The sequence below is a fragment of the Tachypleus tridentatus genome, chromosome 9 (assembly GCF_004210375.1).
Source record: "Tachypleus tridentatus isolate NWPU-2018 chromosome 9, ASM421037v1, whole genome shotgun sequence".
NCBI classification, from domain to species: Eukaryota; Metazoa; Arthropoda; class Merostomata; order Xiphosura; family Limulidae; genus Tachypleus; species Tachypleus tridentatus.
In genome coordinates this window covers 48,012,070-48,037,205 of record NC_134833.1, presented here as the reverse complement: position 1 = coordinate 48,037,205, position 25,136 = coordinate 48,012,070, and the positions used below count along the sequence as shown (strand labels likewise).

The 25,136-nt window shown below is 30.7% G+C and overlaps 1 protein-coding gene across 1 annotated transcript in view; it reads left to right on the top strand.

Moving 5' to 3' along the window:
• Positions 1 to 21,373, top strand: part of LOC143225202 (uncharacterized) — a 58,345-nt gene extending 36,972 nt beyond the window's left edge. Inside the window, exons 3-6 of the mRNA XM_076454204.1 lie at positions 10,879 to 11,017; positions 13,773 to 13,906; positions 17,553 to 17,772; positions 19,107 to 21,373. Of these exons, the coding sequence (XP_076310319.1) occupies positions 10,879 to 11,017; positions 13,773 to 13,906; positions 17,553 to 17,772; positions 19,107 to 19,210 (597 nt within the window). The 3' untranslated portion in view covers positions 19,211 to 21,373. The remainder of the gene's footprint in view (positions 1 to 10,878; positions 11,018 to 13,772; positions 13,907 to 17,552; positions 17,773 to 19,106) is intronic.
• The last annotated feature ends 3,763 nt before the right edge of the window (positions 21,374 to 25,136 follow it).

The following is a 25,136-nucleotide window of genomic DNA, read 5'->3' as shown; positions in this document are numbered from 1 at the left end:
AAATGAAACTAAAGAAAAGACTTTTCAAGATCTTCTGTAAATGTAATTCTACAAAAATGCATATTCTAACTGAGGAAAAAGTTTGGACACCATGCCCCCTAATAGCTAGTGTTACCCCCTTTTGCTGAAATACCTGCAGTGAGACGCTTCTTGTAGCCATCTACCAGTCTCTGACATCGGTCTGAAGAAAGTTTGCCCCACTTCTCAATGCAGAATTCTGTCAGCTGTGAGATGTTTGAGAGGTTTCTATTGTTTCAAGTCACCCCACAGCATCTCAATGGGATTAAGATCTGGGCTTTAACTCGGCCATTCCAGGACTCTCCATTTCTTAGTTTTCAGCCAGTTCTTGGTGAACTTACCGGTATGTTTTGGGTCATTGTCGTGTTACAGGGCCCATTTCCGCTTCAGCTCTAATTTTCGTACAGATAGTCTCACATGATCCTCAAGCACCCTCTGATACACAGTAGAAACCAAACCATGACACTTCCACCTCCATGCTTCACAGTTGGTATGAGGTTCTTTTCCTGGAATGCTGTATTTGGTTTATGCCAAACATGTTTTCTATTCTGGTGTCCAAATAATTCAATTTTGGACTCATCTCTCCAAAGAACATTATTCCAGAAGGCCTGGTCTTTGTCTACATTCTATCTGGCAAACTTCAGTCTGGCCTTGATGTTTCTCTTAGAGATCAAAGGTTTCCTCCTTGCACACCTCCCATGCAAGTTAAACTTGTGCAGTCTTTTTCTGATTGTAGAGGCATGCACTTTCAATCAACAGTGATGACATGTTATGGTGTTTGGAGACATCTTTTAGCATCTTGCGGTCTGCTCTCGGGGAGAATTTGCTTGGACGACCAGACCTGGGCATGTTGGCAGTTGTTTTGAAAGCCCTCCACTTGTTGACTATTTTCCGGACAGTGGAGTGGCTGATTTCGAAATATTTTGGGATCTTTTTAAATCCCTTACCAAACTCAAAAGCTGCTACAATTTTCTTTCTGAAGGCCTCAGACAGCTCTTTTGCTCTCACCACGGTGCTCACTCTCGCTTCAACAGTCAGAAGCACACCAAATTAAATGTCTGAGGTTTAAATAAGGCAAGCCTCATTCCCAATGCTGAATAACAATCTTGTTATTACGTGCACTTGGTGTGATACGCCTGTGTGTGAGTTGAGCCATTTTAAGTGGGAATAAATGTGGGGGTATCCTAACTTTTTCCTCAGTTAGAATATATATTTTTGTAGAGTTACATTTACAGAACATCTTGAGAAGTCTTTTCTTCAGTTTTAATTGTTTAGTTATATTTCTATAATCTCTCAGTATTGTTAAAATTGAGATTAAATATCAATATATCCAAAAATGTTACAAAAATACACAGGCTTTCATCGGGTGTCCTAACTTTTTCACATGACTGTAACTTACATATAAGAATTACAAGGTCAGACTTATCCTTAACGTTAAGCTCAATGCCCATTGCACTTTTTTTGGAGAAAAACAAGGCTGTCGTTTGATATTGCTGAGTTACTTAAGTTAAATTTTACTTATTACAGAGTCGAAGATATCTAAGTGCAATCGGACTCATTTAGAATACAAAAATGAACACTATTTGCACATACGTAGACAAAGTAAACCGTAATAATCATATAAATAAAATGTTATTTAACATACATTTGGTGCCCGGCATGGCCAAACGTTCTAAGGCGTGCGACTCGTAATCTGAGGGTCGCGGGTTCGCATCCCCGTCGAGCCAAACATGCTCGCCCTTTCAGCCGTGGAGGCGTTATAATGTGACGGTCAATCTAACTATTCGTTGGTAAAAGAGTAGGCCAAGAGTTGGCGGTGTGTGGTGATGACTAGCTGTCTTCCCTCTAATCTTACACGGCTAAATTAGGGCGGCTTGCACAGATAGCCCTCGAGTAGCTTTGTGCGAAATTCGAAAACAAACAAACAGACGTTTGTAATAATGTCTGCTCTTTCGCCTGTAAAAATAAGTTGTTATTATAGGCATATGTAAATATATATAAACGTTGATTTTCTCGAATTCAGATGAGAAGCTCTTTATTATATTCTATTATACATTTTTGTGAATATCAGCGAATCTGATTGACGCTTAATAACATGATTCATTGTGTAGCCTTTAATGATATAAATTGTTAAACAGTTTATTTCTCACAAATAATTAAAATTCAGTAGTTTTTTTAAATCAGTGAATGAAATCTAATTTATAATAAAAAAATTTAAAGCTGAATTATATTTTTGCAAACAAAATTGCTAACTTATTTTGTATTTATCTTAGTGTAAGTACAGTCTAAAACATTTTATTTTATATACAATTAGAGTCATGGAGAGTGAAATTGTTTTTGAAAGAGAAATATTTTATACTGTTACAATACTTAACTGGCATGTAAAGTAATTCTACATCGACAAAATTGGGGGTTTCAACAATGAAGATTTGACACTTTCATAATAATAATTAATAAATGTGCTAAAACATTGTTTCATAAGACAAAAGCATTTCCACATCAGATCATTAAATACAATAACTTTTATTAACCAATACAGCACGTGTTTTGTAGGTTTTTTCACATTATTAAATTTGACTTTCTCAATAATAAAAAAATTCAAATCGATAATCGACTACCACTACGTGTAATTTTATCGCAATCTCGATGAAACTACAAATAATTTTGTGCTTGAACCACAAAGAGAGGGTCATAGTCTTCAATTTGATTTTTTATGAAAATAATTTAAGCAAGATGTATAAAAATGTCATCAAGACAATTCACTTATAAAAGAACACACACTCACGCACACGTATATATAACTCGCTCGATATGTACCTTATTTTAATGGCCTATTAATTGCGTTGATAAAGATAAATTACTATTCTCAAGAGATTATAACACGAGCTTTGCTGCTTACTGAATTGTGATCCGTTTGTTTCAACTAAATCCCCGCTGGTAGTTGTGTATGTACCAGACGTGTAAATGCTCTAAGTACAAAATACTGACAAAAACAATACTCATAAAAATATAAACGTGCTACAGAATGACCATTAATAAAATAACAATAATATGTCAAATCATGCCATTGGAGGTAAATAATTGATACTATGATTAAATAATATTGCAAGGTGTTAATTATTCATATGATTAGTGTGACATATTTACTATTAAATATTTATTTTAAAAGAGAACTTGGTTTTACTTAAATACATATTTTAAAATGCAAATGACTTATACTGTTAAATCTGTATTTCAAATTCCTGCTTATTCACTAAAGTTGTAGACGATTGTCTAGTGCTAGAATCAACAATGTATATGTGTATGTAAATACCAGTATTGTTGTTTCAACTGAAATTTCTTAGAGTCTCGCCTACGCTTATAAAAGGTAAGCAACACAACACGTCAAGAGACTCTATGTATTACTGGTTTGCAACATTTGGCATACTATTACTATAAACCACGAGAGCTATAGGTGTATTTAACGCCTATTAATCAAAAAACTTCAAATACTCGACCAGGAATGTTTACAGAATTTTGAACATTACAAACCATTTAGTTTCAGTGGATTAGCATCGAACATTAGTGTTTTGACGAATACATTATATAGCTTCAGCTGCGTAAAACTCGCGTCTGGTCAGCGAAGGACTAGCTAGAGAATCGTATATCAACTCGAAAATGATTCACTCTTCGTGAATCCTCAATAATCAAGGAAGTTCCAGATGAGATAAAAGACTCAATATTGTTTGTAAGATTATAGAATTTTTGTATATAAAATAATTATTTGAAATAATCATTATTATAAATTGTATTATTGTTTGTATATTAAAATATATTTGTATTAAAAAATAAAAGTATGTGTATCAATCTTGTTGGCAAATATCAAAAATTTTATACATCTCGGCATTGAATTAACTTCTGAATTTTCAGTATCAGGCTACTTTAAAACGTAATATGTAACATTAGCAATACCTGTGGCCAAAAGCAGAAGCCATAAACAAGTTACTACATCAGTATTAACAATGAGGTACTTCAATATCTAAATTACCATAGTTGTTTTTTTTATCTAGATGCATATTTAAAAAATGGATTGTAAACACAAAGATATAAGGAGATGACAATCAATGATATGAATTTAAAATACTTTTATTAGTTATGTATGTATTTTTAGTTAAAATTTATAAAATTATATTTTTGCTTAGTTTCACTCATAATATGTAATCTCTTTTATTAAAAAATAAAATTATTATTTAATTCATGAGTTATATCCATATTTCAAAATAAAATACTTAAAACAATGTTATTTTGACTCTTATCTGACATAATTGAACAATCATCACGTATATTTATTGTACGTTACTGATATGGCTTTCTTGCCTGTTTAAGACGTCTGCATTTTGTACTTTCCTCGATTAAAAATTCTCGTGAAAAGAAAAATCTGGTTTTCAAGTGTATTTCTAACCACAGGATACCTTCAGGTTAACATAACATAATTAAATGTTAGCCACAAAAAAGCAAGACTACTGTAACGTTAATTGAATTTGCAAATAACACTTTCTCTTATATTATTAGCGTGTAAAGTAAGAAAAGCTGTTCTATTATATTTAAACATTGCACATGACTCAGGCAAAATTTCATTATACAAATATCAATTAACTGTGTTTTGGAAAAGAATAACTCTTGAATTCTAGGCTATTAAACATTAGAAATTTGTTGATGAAATACAGATATAATTTTCTAGTTTTACTGTTTTTGTGTATTTAATTCTAGGTTATTATAATCAATGTTTATTTAGAATAAATTGTAATAACACTAATTAATGAATCGAAGGATTCAGAAGAAACTTTTTGTAGATCTTGTATTGATAGTTTTTTTCAAATTATTTATTCTAAAACAAACATATTTGAAAATTTACAGTATGTGTTGGAATGACACAAAACTGTAAACGTTTCACAAAAGAATCATTTTGTTGTTTTTTTGCTGATTTAGGAGTACTGTGTATAGCGTTTCTTGTTCTGGAATTTCGTGTTGGTACGGTAACGAAGTTAATTTTTTATTTTTATACTAAACATTTTACTTATTTATATAAAAATTCAAAAATATCGAAGAGATTGTTTCCAAAATCTAACATCATGGGCCCCGAAGCTTATTGCTAAAGCACTGAGAACGAATGGGTTACTAAATAACAGTTACTCAAAACTAGTTTTTGAAACTATCTATTGCAAACAATCTAAAACTTTTTTTTTTAATTTAACATTTTTCTCCTTAAGAACATTACGGGAAAACTTTGAATTTTTACTTTCTTAATAGAAGGTACATACCTAAAGTTATTACTGAGGAAACCACATTTTTCACCATTTATTGAACAACAAAATGTTTATTGAATAACTCACATATGAATAACTTTATAGACGTGAGGAATGAATAAGTCTATAGTACTTTCAACATCATTTCTGCGAGTCAATGAGACAAAATTCAGGGATAATGGGCTACGAGGGTTTTCACAATTTTCATTATCCAGATTAGATATAAAATTGTGCCCTAATAAAGAGCTCGATCTGTTAATCTTATGAAGAATTCGTCTTTAGTGTGTGATGGAACGTGACTTCCTGATTCACAGACTTGATATTATGTCTGATGCAGACACTGTTGAAAAAGATTTAAATCAAAATACGTGAAACTGTAGATGCGTTTACTTATTTTCACTCTAACTGTATTATTTTACATTAATGTGAAGCATTAATATAAGCGTGTTCTCTTGTTACGAATGTGCAGAGAGATTTTTGTAACAACGGAATGCACTGGAAAATTTAAACATGAGCTACGCCATGCTTCAATATAAAGATATTATTTGTGTTCGCACGTAATATTCCTGCACTTTTCCCTAATTACTCTAAGCTTAACTGAGCAGAAGATCTAACTGTATGCTAAACTTTATCCTCTGAATTGTCAATGACTTGAAATTTTCATTTAGTATAGAGCAACGATGTTACGAAACTTAAGATACTTAAAACAATAATGAAATCTCACATTATTCAGTTGATCATTGAACTAGCTAGTCAGTTACTGATCATTCTAAACCTGTGGTTATTCTAAATGTGTAAGTTTGACTGAAATACTATTGAACTCAAACAGAAGTTTTACTTTTATGCCTATATAGTGGCTTTCAGTAACGTAGAATGACAGGTGCAAAGTTTTTTTTATTCGCATGGTAGCGTTTAAAGTGAATAATCTATACAAAATAAAAAGCTTTCCTATTTTGAGATGAGTGAGATTATAGTTATATCTGTTAAATTACCATATTAGTTATTAGTATCACAAAATGTACTTATATATTTAGTTTTAGGTATCACATTTCCAGCCGACCCTACGAACTCAAGTATTGACATTAGGTCCTCCATCAATTGTAGACTTATACATCAAGAAAGTCATTGTATGTTTAGATTGTTTGTAGATCTGTACGAGAGGAAATTTTTATTATATTGGTATTTCTCTACAAGAGAAACACACATTCCTTAACTTCCATCAACATAAATAATGCTGTAGTGACAACATGTACATTAGTTTAGTATCAATAAATGCCTCCCGCTAGTACAGCGGTATGTCTCCGGATTTACAACGCTAAAATCAGCGGTTCGATTCCCCTCGGTGGGCTGAGCAGATAGCCCTTTGTGGCTTTGCTATACGAAAAACACACAAACTGTCAATAAATACCGATGATCAAAAAATATTGCAAAAATATCTCCGTTCTAGTTATATTTTATTCTTTAATATAAAACTTAGGTACGTGTAACTTAAAGATATTACTACAGTGAAATTTAGGTACTCTTCTTATAACAACAGAAGTATGATAAGTGTTGTACACTGGCGTGTATGAAAGCTAATTTAATTCATTCATATTTCAGTTTTTGTAAATACCAAAGGCTATTGCACTGTCAATATCTTATGTTTTATTGTAAGAAACTTTAAAGATACTGAAATAGAATTTGTAGTTTATTAGTCCATTTTGTATAAATATTTGTTGTTCTCAAAAAGTGACCATAAAACTAACAAATATAAAAGTATTGAAGAGTTTCTTCGATCTGTATTATACATGTGTTTGAAAATAATCATACCTACAGTGGGGCAGAAAATGTATATTAAAATATTTTGTTTAGCTTCTAAAATAAAATTAAAAAAAATTTGATTAGTTGCCTCTTACATCTCATTTCTGATATTCTCCTGAAACAAGTATGTATGATAGACTGAAGTCAATATAAACATGTTGGGTTTATAATATGTAAAAAAAAATCTTGAGAAACAACAGTTAAAATATTCAGTCAAAAACGTTTCTTACACACTTTTACAGAAAAACGTTACACATTTTTTATTTTTTCTTCAAACATGTGATATTTGATATCTCTTGGTTAAAGTGTTTTTCCATAGTATCTCAGAAAATTTGTTAATAACTATCACTATGTGATTAATTATAGTTTGAACAATAAATTTATTTATTCTTGTTAACGTTGATCTCATGAATTAGTGAGTTACAAAAATAACGTCTTGGGTAAGGTCGTCGATTCATTTCTTCATTAGTTGTAAATTAGGGCACACTTTTTAATCATATACATTAATAAGCTTTGATTTAATCTGTTTTTTTTTACAGCTACTTTTTCATTATGAACTATAGCATTTAAGTAAGTATCAAAATAAATCTGCGCACATAAATTTTGCCACCCTGAATTTGATAAAGTAACGAGAATCTTATAAGATAACTATGTCAATACCATGATGATTAAATCAATACGTAAACAATATAAAGAAGATATCATTAAGATATCCAACACGGATTACATTGTTTTCTTCGTGAAAATCTTATCCAGTTTTCTTCTCCACTGCTTGCAACACTAATGTTGGAGAACCACTGTTTAAATTCCTCCCATTCTGTTGAAGAAAAAGTGATACCATTTATAGTTGGACATAGTTTTTTTTTCAAATTTTGTGAGCTGTCGAATATAAATATTCAAATTACTCTCGTAAGTTGATAGAGTGGTGTAATGATCATTCCTGATAGGATAGGCATGAAATGAATCAGGTGCTAATTCACGTTCTATGATAGTAGAGAAACCTAACTGTTCTTACTTTATCTGTTTAACTGTTCCTTCTTCGTTGCTGAATTTGATTTTCTTTAACATTTCATTATTGCTAACAGCATTTCTTTTATTTTTAACAGTATACAATATAAAATAGTATATAATTAGTAAGTAACATCAAATTTATTTATTGTGATGAATATAACTGAAAATAATTATTACTATGTCAAAGAAACATAGAAATTATAAGCGAAAAATATATGTAATGATATACTTGCATGTGAAGACTGGTTCGTCATTCTTGCCACTAAGTGGCATAGTGGTAAGTCTGCAGACCCACATCGCTATAAACCAGATTTCAATACTAGTGGTGGGCAGAGCACAGATAGCCCATTGTGTAGCTTTGTGCTTGATTCCAAGAAATCAGACAATAGTAATTCTTTCTTCCAGGTAGCAGAACTGCTTCATTCTGATTATTAATAGTGAAAGGCACTTGATATTTATGTACGAATTCACAGCTGTTAAAATATTTTCGAGCTACCAGGTTCGGTTATTTATTGCAAAATCGACATTGTGAACTTAAAGGTGAACATGTGTGCCAATGCCCCATTCTATGTATCGTTATGTCTGAATATATACATTGACTGTTTCAGAAACATAGTTGCCTAAGAATAAAGCAGAGTCATAGTCTGACATAAACAGAACTTTGAATTTTATGCCTGTTGAGTGGCTTTCAGTAGCATTGAATGATAACTGCATAGTTTTATGGTTTTTCTTTGTATGGTATGATTTAAAGTTAAAGTAAATAATCTATATAAAGTAATAACTTTGTTGCATGTTAAGTGCAGTACACAGTAATTGTATCTTAATCCGTCAAATATTAAGAATATACAGTTAATGTTTTGAAAGACTATGTAATGGACTTTCCTGAAAGTGAGTAATTTTTATCAGTGATAATTGTATTTTAGAACGTACAATTGAATTAAATACAAAAGTTGTATTTAACTTGTGAGTCATTACACATTTACTGTTTTGTAAAGTGACCGTCTATATTAAATATATTATAAATACGTAGATAGCAATAATGTGTTATAATTAACTAAAATACAAACGTCTCACACTATTTGATTTTGATCTAAGTGGACTAAAACACTGCTAGGTTTTCGGACACATCGTATAATAATCTATGCTAATTAATAAATTAATTATTTGAACGTTATATAAAGAGCTTTTAACTTTTAATAATTTAAGTATCAGGTACTTATCTAGAGTTCATTGTCAAGTGTATTGTGTATTATAATTACAGTATAATTAAATATTTTTAGAATATATTTAATGATGTGTAAAATAGAATATTCAGAGCAATAAAATTATCATAATAACCTATGTTTTTGTTACAAACACTGAATTGTTATCACAAATTCAATCACTTGGTCCTTGAACTAGATAACCTGTAGCTCTTCTAAATCTTTGTATTTTCTTAACTAAGACTGTCAGTGGGTTCAAGTATCAAATACGTCGGATCGTCATACTTCACTTGTATTTCTATGAGCTCTGCTTCACTACATTGCAACACAGTACTTTTATTGCAAACTACATAATTTGATTAACTCAGAACTGACCTTTGAATGAGTCACCCTTGATAAACCGTGTCTTGATGATGTCTAATACGAGTACTTCCAAGACGTTGTAATAGAAAGCTTTTCATTTAATCACGTGTTGTCACAATAACACGTTGTATGTGTATTCTAGTTTGCCATTCGTGTTCATTAGTTTTGTGAACTTGTAATACAAACAGCATGAAGAAATATATATGTGTGTTTCGTTATTTAGAGTCTAAATTTTATTCTAAAGACGGCTGGTATGGGTATTACAATTTTAATTGAAATAAAGTACATAACAACATTTCGACCTTTTTAGGTCATCTTTAGATTAACAAAAAGTGTTTGCAAGTGGACGTTGCTGAACACATATCTTAGAAACGAGAGTGTGAACAGGAACGGGGTTGTAGGGGCGTTGCAGTCGGATGTTAGGTTATTAATTAGTATGGGTATAAAAGTGTTCCTTTATATAGGTTTAATTTTGGTTTCAGTTGTTATATAAGTAGGGCTTCTTTGATTTTGTGTTTGTTTATATTTGTTTCCCTACTTAGTATATGGGTGTTTTCTATGGTTATGTTGTCTTTATTTGATTTACAGTGTTCACAAACGTGTGAAGGTGTTTTTTTTTGTTGTTGTTGTTGTTCTTCGAATCTGGTTTCCATTTTTTTCTGCTTTTTTCTTCAATGTAAAAGTCATGGCAGTTATTACATTGTATTTTATAATAATGTTTATGTTGTGTCTGACAGTGTAGTTTTTATATAGTATGTACTTTCGTTTCGTCCAAAAACACGTTCTCTACTTTATGGAACAATGAGATAATCTTCCATCATGTCTACCTGTCATGGCGGTCTAGCAATGCGCCCTTAACGTCTCACGCTCTTGTGACAACTTTTAGAACTATAACCGAATCATCGTTTATGACATCTCCTTTCTTCTCCCGCCTCTACCCTAAGACAGCCAATCAGCGTGAGGCGGCATTCTTTGGGCAATAAAGTGGGACCTTTACTACCCTGGAAAACTGCTGTGTCATAATATTACATTCTTATCAAATGCAATTACTTGTAAAAAATATAAATAATATTGATATGTATGTTTACGAAATAATTTATATTTATTTTTAATGCCTAGTAAGTGTATTTCAATATATTTTTATTAGTTTGTAAGATGAAAATAATATGTACTGAAAATAACTATAATTAATGTTTTAGAAAGGAAAGTCGTCGTTCGGACACGTGTTTCTCTATACTACAGATTTAGATTCGGAAGGAAATTACACATGTGAAGTCTCGTCAGAAGCACCTGTATTCGAACAAAAGAGATCTTCCAGCAGTTTTATGCAAGTGAATGGTAAGCAAATCCATTTACAAAGACAACAAATTATTCCCATATGATGTTTATGTTATATAGATGTTACAAACACATACATTTTTCCTTTCAAGTCAATTAGCTGTTATAATTTGTAGGAAAAATATATAAAACTGAATTTTCTTAATAAAACCAATTAAAGATTTTATTCTCTGTATTTTCACTTAAATAACAGCCACGTAAATGAATGTTACAAGTTATAACGTTTTCATGTATTATGTGTAAATGGTTGGTGTAATATAACATATTTCTGGTTACAGTATCTACTAGGCAATACAACTATTCAGTATTTGTACAATCACCTTCTACATTTTAAAATTAGTAATAAAAATGTTTTATTGTTTGCTCACCATCCAAAGTCCCTAAACTTAACATTGTGCATATACATATTACTAACAAAGTAATGCACCGTGATTTAGTGATAGTCGTTGAAATAACTTTTTACATACGGTTAAAATTCCCTGAATTGTTTTTAGATTTCCTTTTACACTTTCATGCTAAAAGTAACAGAAAAAGTTTTGCAAATTTAAAATGATGCAAGGATGGCAGTGTGAAAAATAATGAAATCAGGAACATCAGAATGATACAGTTATAGGTAGACCCTCCCTCCATAGTGTTCAACATTCAAAGTTTATATTAAACTGTGAAAATCACAAGCACAAAATGGTTATAGGTAGACCCTCCCTCCATAGTGTTCAACATTCAAAGTTTATATTAAACTGTGAAAATCACAAGCACAAAATGGTTATAGGTAGACCCTCCCTCCACAGTGTTCAACATTCAAAGTTTATATTAAATTGTGAAAATCACAAGCACAAAATGGTTATAGGTAGACCCTCCCTCCACAGTGTTCAACATTCAAAGTTAATATTAAACTGTGAAAATCACAAGCACAAAATGGTTATAGGTAGACCCTCCCTCCATTGTGTTCAACATTCAAAGTTAATATTAAACTGTGAAAATCACAAGCAAAAAATTGTTATAGGTAGACCCTCCCTTCGTAGTGTTCAACATTTAAAGTTAATATTAAACTATGAAAATCACAAGAACAAAATCGTTGAGAATTGTCCGACCTCATAGTGGAAGTCTGTATTAGTTTTATTAATCAAGACATGTTTTGACTCAACTTTGGTTTTTCTTGTATGCAAGTAAGTCCTAGGTTCTTAGCTACATTACATTAATATTATGAACAAGCTGCAAACCGACAGTCTGGAATATATAATTTCCAATTGCAGGAATATTAAATTCAAGTATGTATTTTACAAGATAACATTAAATTTTAATATTTAAAGACATGTTTGGATTATTTATATATAGCTGCATCATTCTTATATTTTCATTTGCATTATTTTTGACACTGTCATTATTAAATCGTTTGAAATTTGCTATATGTTTTTATTACTTGTTATTTTTGACGTTTTTCCTCTGATTGAAATTTAATATATTTATGAATTTACGTGTTAAAGCTCAACATTATGTTTGTTTTGTTTTTACTTCTTTACGTCATTCATAATGTAATGGTTAACTTCTTTAAACCCCCATTGTGTACAAAACATAGAGAATTCTACATATTACAATCATCTAATGCTAATATGTTATCAGCTGGTGATTCTTGTTTCACCCTCTACTCAATCCTCTTAAAGAAAACCAAATTTCTGTTAAAAAACGCTAACTGCAAGGGGTAATGATAACACATTACTTACACTAAAATTAAGATATTTTAAATTAATGCTAATTAATGCGACTAATCGATGACGTCGTGGATTACCAGTAAACACATACAGTTGATGTAGTTTTAAACTGACTTTAGTGGTAAAGTAGTTGTAGAGTTTTTTTATACTCAGACAAGAAGAAAGATGAACAATTTGATGGCTTGGTAACTTTCTGTTTGGTATCTTGCCTTGTTTTGGGGTTTACTGGTACAATAACAAATAAAAGTCAGTGACAATCATCTTTTAGAGTAAATGTTTTTGTCATTGTTCATTTATGAGCGTGTATATTTGTATAAGGCCTATTGAGCACTTTAGCCATCCATACACATAGTGTCTGCTGACTCTACGATAAGCGTGCTTATATTTTCGGTCATCGTTTGACAAATATCTTTGACTTAAGGCATGCGTAGAATTATACATGGGCTGATATCTATGTTGCAAAACTACTACGGCGTATACATCTTGTATTCTATAATACTCATTGCTATACCTACGATCAGTGTTGCCAAATCTCGCAAAAATTAAGTAGCACTGATTTTCAAAACCAATCTTTTATGTCTTACCCTCACACTTGGCATTTGCACAGCTTAATTGAAATATATAATGCGTAAAGAGTGCAGGTTTAATTGCAATGTGTAATTTGTCGCGTGGGAGGGCCTTAAAAATTCACAGTTGTAGGTGTGTTTGTTTCATTGAAGAGAATGGGGATATAATGATTCTACAATTGTAATGATGTGTAGACTAGTCTTTGATTCAATCAATCACCGAAATCACTCATACGTTTTACTGTGTGTTGAATCAAGTATTTAAGAAAAGCCGAAATAAGGATTATCATAATTGAACAAGCCCAAACGTACAACCCGCGACTTTAAAAAAATTAAAGTGACTTTAAAACATACATGCCCAATTCCTCTTATTATAAGTGGACTTTGAAATAATGTCTACAATGACATTATGAAAGGTATTTTAACTTTATCAACTATTCGTATGTGCCTTAACAGTAGTTTTTAATTCTCTTACTACAGTCCCACCCGAGGATAATCCTATCATAACAGGAATTGGCTTCCAATACGCAATAGGAGAGAATCTTACGGGAACATGTACATCTGCACGATCCAAACCACCATCGATATTAAAATGGTATATTAACGACAGAGAGGTAATGGATATATTTTCTTGTGTTTCATTTATCTAATTCCGATGTACTATACTCAAGTTTTACTTGATATTTTCCTCCAAATTCAGTGACAAACACAAAATTTGATCTATATTTATCAGATATAGAATCAACTTATCTGAGTATAAATCGTGTTTAAAGCAGTACTACAGGTAACCTATAAAAATGAGATCCAAAATTGAGCTCGATTATTTTATATTATTACAATAATACGTATAATTTTTGTTGATAAATTTTGAGTCTGTTCTTTTCTTGAATATCTATATTATTCAAAAAATAACAGTAAGAATTTGGAAAAAATACTGTGTGGCGGTAAAAGTCATATTATATTTTATTACCTAAGTATCAGTTAGATAAAGGTGAGCTTTAGCTGTTTAGCATAGAGAGATGAGTGGGATAATTATACGTATTTAATATGTATCTATTGCCATAGCGTGAATCTCTTGACGTTTCAAAACAACCAAACATTTATTTAATTAAAATGACGACTCGATTGTTTGTTTGCAAATATTTGTAATATTGAACTTTTGAATTTTCGTTAATATTTAACAAAATGTAGAGTTTATTATTTACCCCCGAACCTTTCTAGGAATGTTTTTATGTCATTCATAAGAAATAACTCATTAACAAGAGTGCTTAGGACTTAATTTTGGGAAATTATATCACAAAATAGTTGATTTCTTACAGGACTATGAATATTATGTTAACAATTATGCGTCGACAATATCTATGTGCAGATGTGAGTTTGGATCATACAGTATTTTCTATTTTCAGTAATAAGATCATTTCTCTATTAGTTGGGATCAATAAAAATTTTATGACAATTTGTTTGACTATATCTTTGGAATTATTTATATTTGAGATAATTTATTATTCCCGCCCAACATCTAGTGTTATTGTCAGCCCTTTGTGTGTAACTAAACAACATAACTCGAAATATTTTCATCTGATTTATTTTGATCATTTTTAGCTTAAAGGCTGAATGTATATTAAAGACCAGGTAATTCAGCTTTTAGTGAATGCAATAAACAGGTGAGACCACATTAAAGGTTAATCACTTTATTTATAGTGGTAGCAAAATGTAGATACAGGACTAGAAAAACTACTCCAAAGGAATAAAAATCTCTCAGGATTAGGGAATATCACATGGTTATATTGTATTACTTTAAGAGAAGTTGGTATAAGGATGTGAACAAAAATTGTTACGTTAAAGTGCAATACAAATGTTTTACACAAAAACATGTATTAAGCATGTATTCATTAGACTCTAAGCTATAGTTCCTAGGAGACTAACATTCATCATCTTAATATTGTAACCAGCTGTTTTCGTGAACGGTAACCAAAGTACATAAAACGTTCTTAGACAATGATTAGGAAATATTTGTTAATACCCAAATGGTAAACATATGCATTTAATACGACTCTTATTTGAATAGGTACATTGATGCGTACGGCATTGTTACATTATGATCAAATTTATGACCGCCATAATACATTGTTGTTGTTTTTGTATAAGATGTTTCTAAATTATGCTAACAAAATTATTAACTTGTATTTCAAATATAATGGTCATGAACCACTGATACAATATGTACTACAAACCTTTAATTACTGAAGTATATTGCAACATGTTTATTGCTTCAGTGACAGGCCTCAAAATAGGCTATTTGTACTCTGTCCAATAAGTTTGTTTGTTTGTTTTTGAATTTCGCACAAAGCTACTCGAGGGCTATCTGTGCTTGCCGTCCCCAATTTAGCAATGTAAGACTAGAGGGAAGGCAGCTAGTCACCAATACCCACCGTTAACTCTTGGGCTACTCTTTTACCAACGAATAGTGGGATTGACTGTCACACTATAACGTCCCCACGGCTGAAAGGGCGAGCATGTTTGGCGCGACGGGGATGGATACGAACTATATGGGATATATAGTTGGATGAGAAAATATTTTCTCAACCCAAACGAGCCGTTTTTACATATATATTTGCATGTTAAATATATATTAAATCATACAAATGCGATCAACTGTCTTGTTCTATAACTATAACAATTTTAGGTATGGTAAAAACATTTCAGCAGTAAGTTAACTGTGTCTGTAACATTATGGTTCTAATGAAACACAAGTAAATGAAAAATAAGGTATGACATATCAAAACTTGTATTCTGACCTATAGAATTATAAAACGTCTTTCTACAACTTGTGCAATTAAATATACCTTGAAATCTGTATACAATGATTCGTAACATTGCTGTCCTTTGTAAAACACATGTAACACAAATCAACATACACAAGAAAACAAAAAGTTCTGACCTCATTCAAATAACGGACTTTATGTATATTATAATAATTGTCTAGATGACTTTTGAAAGGAAATCAGTAGATTTGTTACAGTTCTATTGGCAGTAAGACTGTCATTAAAATAATGGTTTTACTTGTAACATAATCAGATCTAGACATGAATGTGTAATCATATGTGGATGTACAATAATATCATCTTCTCTTGTAAAATTCCTGTAAGATAAAACTATAGAGCAACATGTGTTAGAATGAAATATTTTGTAAAGTTATAGTAAGAGGATAAGATAAACTAGTGAAATAACAAGTATTAAATTACTGCATCATATTTAAATAAGCATCCTCTTTAGGACAATTTACATATAAAAGGTCAGGAAGAATGATTAAATTTAGAACAAATGAATTAGTACTTTATACTAAATGTATTTTATTTAGCCATAGTGAGACTCGTTGATCCACTTTATGAACGTCATTGTCTGTTACGTTATGCACATATCTCATTGTCCCCTAACAATGGAACCCTAGCAACACACCCTTTGTTGTGACACCATTGCATGGCGCCAGCAATATCTGGTTCCATTTCAGGGAACTATTACTTAATCGTCTCTGACGTTCCTCGTCATGTCCGCCTGTCATTGTGACGTAACAATGATACCATTCTCTTTACCCCTTTGTTTTCCCTGTTACTTTTGGTCTACAGATGTGTAGCGCCCTTTAGCCGTGTGTCATGCAGTATCCGCCCTAACTACTTGCATGCGGAAAAGGGGAAATATATTTATTTGTGAAAAAAGTTAGTTTGGCATGAACTATTACATTGTACTGATGCACTGATAATGAAAATTAATATTACTCAATGTCTCTTTGGTGAATATTGTTCTCTTGTAGATCAGTATAAATTGAGCAAGTTAATAAAATGTGTTGTTTTCATTTAACGTTATGAGGTTTCTTGAGTGTTATGCAAAACAAAATTGCTTTAAAAGTTAAAAATATTTTGAAAATGCATTCATGTTATCACAATTTGGCTGTAAAAATTAATATAAAATATAACACTTCTAGAAAAATGAACTTAGATGAAATTAATTGATGTTTTTCATGGATTTAGATAAGTTTTATTTTTTCATTTTAAAAATTGTATTGTTTTACACTGACACATATTATAAGTGTTCTCATGTTTACTCTGATGTTTTACGTTAAATTATTGAATAAATATAGTTTCAAGATAGATGTTCTTCAAGTTTAAAAATATTATGACTTAACATCTATAAGCCTGTAACCAATTAGGGAAGACTACGTCATATCTCACTGAATGAAATTATTCCTTCTCATTTGTGTAGGCAAGATGTGAGTTTGTTATGTCTCGTCTCTCTTCTTACCACCCTGATAGCATTGTTTCAGTTATTAGTGACATACAGTTTACTGTACAGTCTTATCATTTCTCTGGAAGAGAGATGATCTTACGTTGTACGAGCTTTTTCAAGGATCATGAAAACAGTCAGATCATTGTCATTAAGGAGAAGAACAAAAACAGTCATTGGAATCATGAAAAAGCACAAGGTGCGTGAATTTCTATTATTTAATGAAATCTTTCTCTTATACTATCATATATTAAAATATCTGATAAAACGATACAAAGAAAACGTTGATTTATTGAATTCCATGCTCTGTATTTATATATAACCACGACACAAGTCTACTCCTAAATTCAAAACATGTTAATGCTTGCTAATGGTACATTGAGCTCTGCCATATCAAAGGAATTCTATTAATTCAATTACTTCACTGCGTTAGACAATTCTGCGCGTTTTCTTGGTTTACAGATAAAAATATTTCTGAAGAAGGTATGTGCATCGAAACAAATGACAAAAGAATACTATTAACTCTATGTTTCCAAGCAGGCACTAACCATGAAGCAAGCACTTTTATTTTGTGTTGATGTTGTTATACATACCATAAACTGTTTGTCTACTGAAATGTTTTATAAAAACTATTAGTATATAATTATTTATCTTATTGTTTCGGACGCTGTCAGTATGATATGTTTTTTATATATATAACCTACCGTTTAAAGTAATTTTGTATCCTAGGATAAGATAGTGTTATATGAGAGATTTCTATTTTTGTAAACGTTTCAATGGGATTATTATGTTTTAAAGATCGCAATATAAAATCCTTCACTGGTTTTCACTATGAAAAATTCTTTGAGACATTTATTTTTCATATTTTTCTTTTTAAGAACTTACACTGATAGAAAATAAACCAACTAATAAAAATAGGGTTTGTAAACAAATCAATACCTAATCGACTTTGCAAAATATCTGAGTAAACATTGTCGAGTTAAATTATATTCAATGTCAGCTAAGAAACCTACTAATTGCAATTTATATATTTTTAGTAGAAATAACATCGTAAGTTTGAGGAGTGACAGCCAGGAATATTTATTGCATTACTTCAAAAAACATTAAATTAAAAATGCGAATAAAATCATTTATTTGCAAATATTTAAACTTCAGTCTATATATTAAGGCGTGTTATAAAAAATAAACTTATTATTCCTTCTAGAGACATAGTTTTTAAATAAATTTTAAAGAGTATTATGGTTACAATCTGTTTAGTTACTGTAATTTTGTACCTCTGTGTAATAAACCATGTTAAACATATTTAATATCTTAGCGTTTGTACCAAATAATTTTTTCTTTTGCAGATATTTGTCTCTTTTGAAGACTTGCAAAAACAATAAAATATTCTACATTAAACGCAGATTGTTTCTTACTTGATAAAATAATGCTGACGCATGTTTTTGCTATAAAAAATTAAGATTAACCAGTTTATTCGTTGTCAAGTATATATTGTTTCTGATATTATTTACATAAATTTTAATCTTTCTTCAGCTTCCGTATCATTGACTTGTACAGCATGGCCACCGCTGCTATTTATTCTCCTGCTTTCGAGACAACTGATGAGATATGTTGATAAATATTTGCTTGGTTACTAACTATTTTCCTTGCTAATTATAAGGAAAGAAATACTTTTATCTCTTACTCTGTAGAAACTGATCAAGGGAAGAAGGAGTTACGTTTGTTTCGTTATATATATATATATAGTTGTGTCGGTCCTTCATATAAGAGATCGTTCTCATATTAGGAAAATGTGTTATTACGTTATTTAATACAGATATTAAATATAAATGTTAAAATGTGTGGAATTTCAAAAAATTGCTAAGCATAAATAAACTAGTACCACAGTCAAATAGTTTCATTAATTTCGTCGCAATTTTTAAATTATAAATTATTATATATACTTGGATCAAACAAAAACTATTTTAGAATTTTCATGATTTAAAGCAATTCATAACTTACAGATATATTTGTAAAAGGTTCTTTGATTTGTAAGCAAAAACATATCTATTCTTGTTAAATATATACTTTTTTAATGTAAAACCTGCACCTGTAAATTTCTAGATTTATTTTTTCTATCCAATTTTCTGTGTTTGCAAGTTCTAGTTTTGTTGGTTACCTCGATTGTCTCCATTTTCAGAAGACGTCAACTTGAATACCTCATCGATATTGTTGTCAAATATTGTATTTTAATTGTAATTTTTAATGTGTATCTTTAAAATCTGGAATTTAATATATTCCACCATTCTGTAGAAAACTGAAATATGTACATTTCATCAGTTGTGATTTTGTATTAAAGTTTCTTATTGTAACAAGCGAAAAATATTTTCTGTCGATGTTTCTAAATTGACTATTACTAAGAAATCTCAAATATTTATATTATTTATGTATGTAGAGACAAACGTAAAGTGATTTTTAAAAACTACCAATAAGTAAACTTTGTTTTGTATGATAGGGCTGATTTTGATATTAATATGCTGTGTATTTTACAAATATTGATCATAAAGGAATATTAAAATAGCACATTATTAGAATTTGGATAGAATGATATATAAAACTAATTAATCTAAAGTAATATAAAATTAATATATAAGATTTTCTTGCAAATAAGTATAGTGGTTCTTTCTTTACTCAATCCTGTATATTTATATTAATACACTTATTTCTTAAATTTAAAAAGGAAACACTCATTAACATCTTTGCTACAAAATTAAAAATGTCTTTATTTAATATTTAATGAATATATCTTCCAAAAAAATGAATATTGATGTCAGAATGAATAAACAAATAATTATGCGTCTAACTCTAGAAACTTAAATAAATTGTTAAACATTTAAAGCACTTAAAATAAAAATATGTTTGTATGTTTTTCACAATTTTTACCTCACGTACTTGGGAACCATTCTTTAATGTGTTAGATATAAGGTGTTGAAAGATAAAAGCAAGTAGTAACAGAAAAAGAGTATTATACGAAACCCTTAAGAGTTACTGAACTTCCGTTATTTGCCAACAGTGTATTAAATAGTAAATAAAAGGGACTTTTCAAAGCAAAATGGGATTTACTATGCCGAACGGTATCTACACCTCAAGGAAAAATCTAGGAATAGGTGACACTGGGCTTGCTATATTAAAGTTTTCATGGAGGTAACACACCAAGCTTCCGTTATAATAGAAAGCACATAAACTGTAGAGTCCATGGTTTCTTCTCTCTTTGACGTATCAAACACTCAAGAATCCATTTCCTTTTCCTGCTAAGGATTCAGTCAATAAATAGCTTGTGGTCAGCAAAAACGGTCAGAAAGCTAAAGAACGAAGCAAGAAAGATCATTTAGTATGGAACAAAAGCATTTTGTATATAAATCCAAAGATAATAAAAATTTTGGTGCATCAGTGAAAGTTTTGTATTGTAATATCACCTAGTTTCTCTCAAACAAAACTAACAAAAATATAGGAAGGGAAAGAAGAGTGCAAAGTAGTATTTTGTTTAAAAAATCGTTAACATATCTCTTAGAGTCTTATTGAAATATTTGTTGGCCTGTTATTAACATAATCATATAGAGTACATTTATTTATTTAGTGCTTAAATAACACGTTTTTGAGATAAATTGTTTTAGTGCTGATAGAGAACAGTAGCAAAACTGAACATTTATGAAACTGTTAATTTAGTACAAGATGATCAAAATAATTTCTAATTTGCAGTGTTCTTGATTATGTATATTTAAGTAACATAAAAATAAAATTCTAGTGAATACTGTTACAAAGACGACAGATATTATCTGTTTAAAATTACATTAATCAATCAAGTGAAAACTGAAAGGTAACAGTTTTTTCCATTAAATGAGCCTTGTTTGTAAACATTGCCACTTAAATATGTAACATAATCACAGCAAATTAACTCTATCCTTCTATGTTATTTTAGGAGATGACTTGCTTAAAAACTCAGTTTAATATTCGATATGCACAATTTAATTAAGTCTTAGAGAACTGTTTAAGTTGTGATTAAAATTAATAATAGGTAGGCAAACGATGATTTATAAGCACAAGGAAGAGTTTTCTTGATGATGGAACATGTTACATGTTTTCGACAGAACATAAGCTTGTATTCTTTAGGTATGATCAGTACTAAACAATACTAATAAGCTATTATCACGTTAACATCATGTATTTCATCATTCAAGTATGTGATTAAAGTTGCAAATATTTTGGTTATTTTCTAACGTATTATATATACTTCGCATTTATTTTCATTTTTATATTCAGTAACAGATATGTTACATTTGTACAGATACCGAGTCTAAAGGAGAAAAAATAATGTTTATTTTTTATTGAAAGAATAAATACCACGAATACGTAAAAAAGTCCTATATTTTATAACAAGAGATACAAAGAGCAAACTATAATTTATACAGACTGAAACTTATGAGCTCTAAACAGCCTAGAGATACATTAAAACATTTTTATCAGCAACATTGTTGCGATTGTATACAAAATAAACGTTTACTTTCAGACTAAGTAAACTTCACAAAAATTGATTAAACTTGTCATAAGCAAGATAAGTAATATTCCTTCGAACTCAGGAACTAAAATAAACAGTCTTAAAAGAAATAAAAACATCTACACATCATAAATTTCACATCATGTAAATAGTGATGTTGTTCTAAATTTACAATAATCTAAGTTAAATGTTTACAAAACAAGGAAATACTCTTACCCGTCCATCGTATATTATTAGAGCTAAAAATACATAATAGACGATTTTTCTCAAGAAGACATACATCGTTTTAACTGAAGATTTAGCTCTTTCGAAAAGTTCAGCTTTCTTAGTTGTTCACAAAATAACATTTTGCTGTCTAATTGTTTGGATTACTCTTCAACAACAGTTAATTGAAACATGTACTCTCGAATAAACAAAGAAGTTTATAGATTACACTACACTCAAACAGTTTTTTTCTTAATTTCAATTTATACAGGTAAATGTGTTGATAGTTAGTTATATTATACCCTTAGAGTTTGTGAGTGTAACGTTTTTAAGCTTTTATAATTTTTATTATTCGTGATTGCTCATATCATATGTTTGTAAAAACAAATTCCTAAAATTATTGCCCTTTAATGGCACAGCGTTATGTCTGAAAACTTCCAATGCGAGAAACCAGATTGGCTCGGCATTGTAAGGTGGGTTAAAGGGTTCGACTCTAATCCGAGGGTCGCAAGTTCAAATCCCCGTCACACCAAATACGCTCGCCCTTTCAGTCGTAGGAACGTTATAATGTGACTGTCAATCTCACTATTCATTGGTAAAAAAGTAGCCCAAGAGTTGGCGGTGGATAGTGATGATTAGCTGCCTACCCTCTAGTATTACACTGCTAAAGTTGAGATGTCTAGCGCAGATAGCCCTTGAGTAGCTTTGCGCGAAATTCAAAACAAACAAAGAAGAAACCAGATTTCGATACCAGGAGGAAGAGGTTAACGAAACCTGACCCTCTTGGGTAGACAAAGGTCAATACCCAAATACCCATACAAAGAGAGAGATTTCGATACTTCTGGTGGGTACAATACAAAGAGCTCATTGTATAGTTTTACTCTTATGCTTAAATTCAAACAAACCAAAGCTTAAAATTATCCTGAGAAGGGATTAAAAATGTCAGTCATCTTTTACACTGTTTATAAAAATATGTTTCTTTATGTAATGTGTTAGATAGTTACAACTTTATTAACAGAACAGAATAAATAATTTTTTATTTTGCTATTAACGACTTACACCGTTAGCAGAATTTTTTTTAAACTGATACTGGAATACTTGTATTTAGAGCACTGGTTCTGTGATATGAATAACTTTTAAGAAATCGTCTATTAACTTTTCCATGTATCATGTTATATGATATGCCAATGCTGATTCTATGATCAATTTGTAGTTTAATAGAAAACTACTATCAATAAAGCTCATAATATCACATAAAATAAGTGTTTGGAATTTCGCACAAAGCTACTCGAGGGCTATCTGTGCTAGCCGTCCCTAATTTAGCAGTGTAAGACTAGAGAGAAGGCAGCTAGTCATCACTACCTCCGCAAACTCTTGGGCTACTCTTTTACCAACGAAAAGTGGGATTCATCGTCACATTATACACCCCCACGGCTGGGAGGGCGAGCATGTTTAGCGCGACGCGGGCACGAACCCGCGACCCTCGGATTACGAGTCACACGCCTTACGCGCTTGGCCACGCCAGGCCTTCATAAAAGAAGAGAAAGAGTTGAAAAATACATATACTGATGGATATACAGAACTGTTTAGACTAAGGGTTATTATTTAGTTTGTTTATTCATTTAATATTTAAATATTGTTTAGTTTTTATGTCAAGTGTGTCAAAAGTTATTTATTTTAAAATCAATAGTAATGATAAATTTCGTTACGTAATATAATTTATGTCTCCGGATTTACAACGCTAAAGTCAGGGGTTCGATTCCCCTCAGTGGGCTGAACAGATAGCCTTTGTGGCTTTGCTAAAAGAAAAACACACACACGTAATATAATTATAACATTATTATAACGTTCTTAATGTTTGCATACGTTGTGCATGTAATTTAATTGTTGTTCTAGGCTTTTGTAATATTGTTGTCGTAATTTTACTCGATGCTTCCAAGTTTTCTTGTCATAAATACTTACAGGTAAAGAAAGCAGGTAAGAAGTTAAAGTAAGTTAGTGAAAGTTAAATTAGACTGCGTGATTGTTAGTTTAGCCATAATGGACAATATACCTAAAGTAAGATTTATAGTGGTATTGTAACAACACAAAAATTGTTTATATTGTCTTTGTTTTGTTCTAAAGTAACTGAACCCGCCTATGTGGATTTTGACGAAAAGGAGACAATTATTTAAAGCCCTGTATGTAACTATGATAACCAACAGTGAAACGTATATTTATACATGCGTTTGAATATACTATTTCAGAACAAGTGAATTGTGTGCTGTCTGTTTATTGTTGACCTTTATCAACAACAATTCACAGACACCCACTGTAAAGAATCCAGCCTATAACAAACTAACATTTGACGAGTCATCCAGGATTATTTAATGGTAAACGGTGGAAAAATAAGAGGTGAAAGAAAGGAGTAGTATGCTTGCATATGTACAACTATAGTAGTGGTGAAAACATTAATGCTTTATTACCATGTTGACTTATTTTAATAAATGAAGAGAGAGAAGTGAGCGTCTTAGGCTAAGAGATGACGAACTACATACGATTTTCAAACAAGAAGAAGAAGAGCTACAGAAAGAAGAGCTTGGGTGGAGAGAAGAGGAAAAAATACTAAAAGAAAAGAGAGAAGAGCACAAATTATTTAACAAGAAAAGAATAGAGAAAGAGAAGAAGGACTGGAAATAGAGAAAATACAAACACAAACTGTACATGGAAATAGAGAAAATACAAACACAAACTGTACATGGAGACTAGAAACAGAGTGAATAAGAGCATAAACTGATATCGCTAGTTCATTCTTCAGAAAGAGTAAGGACCCAAAATTCACAATG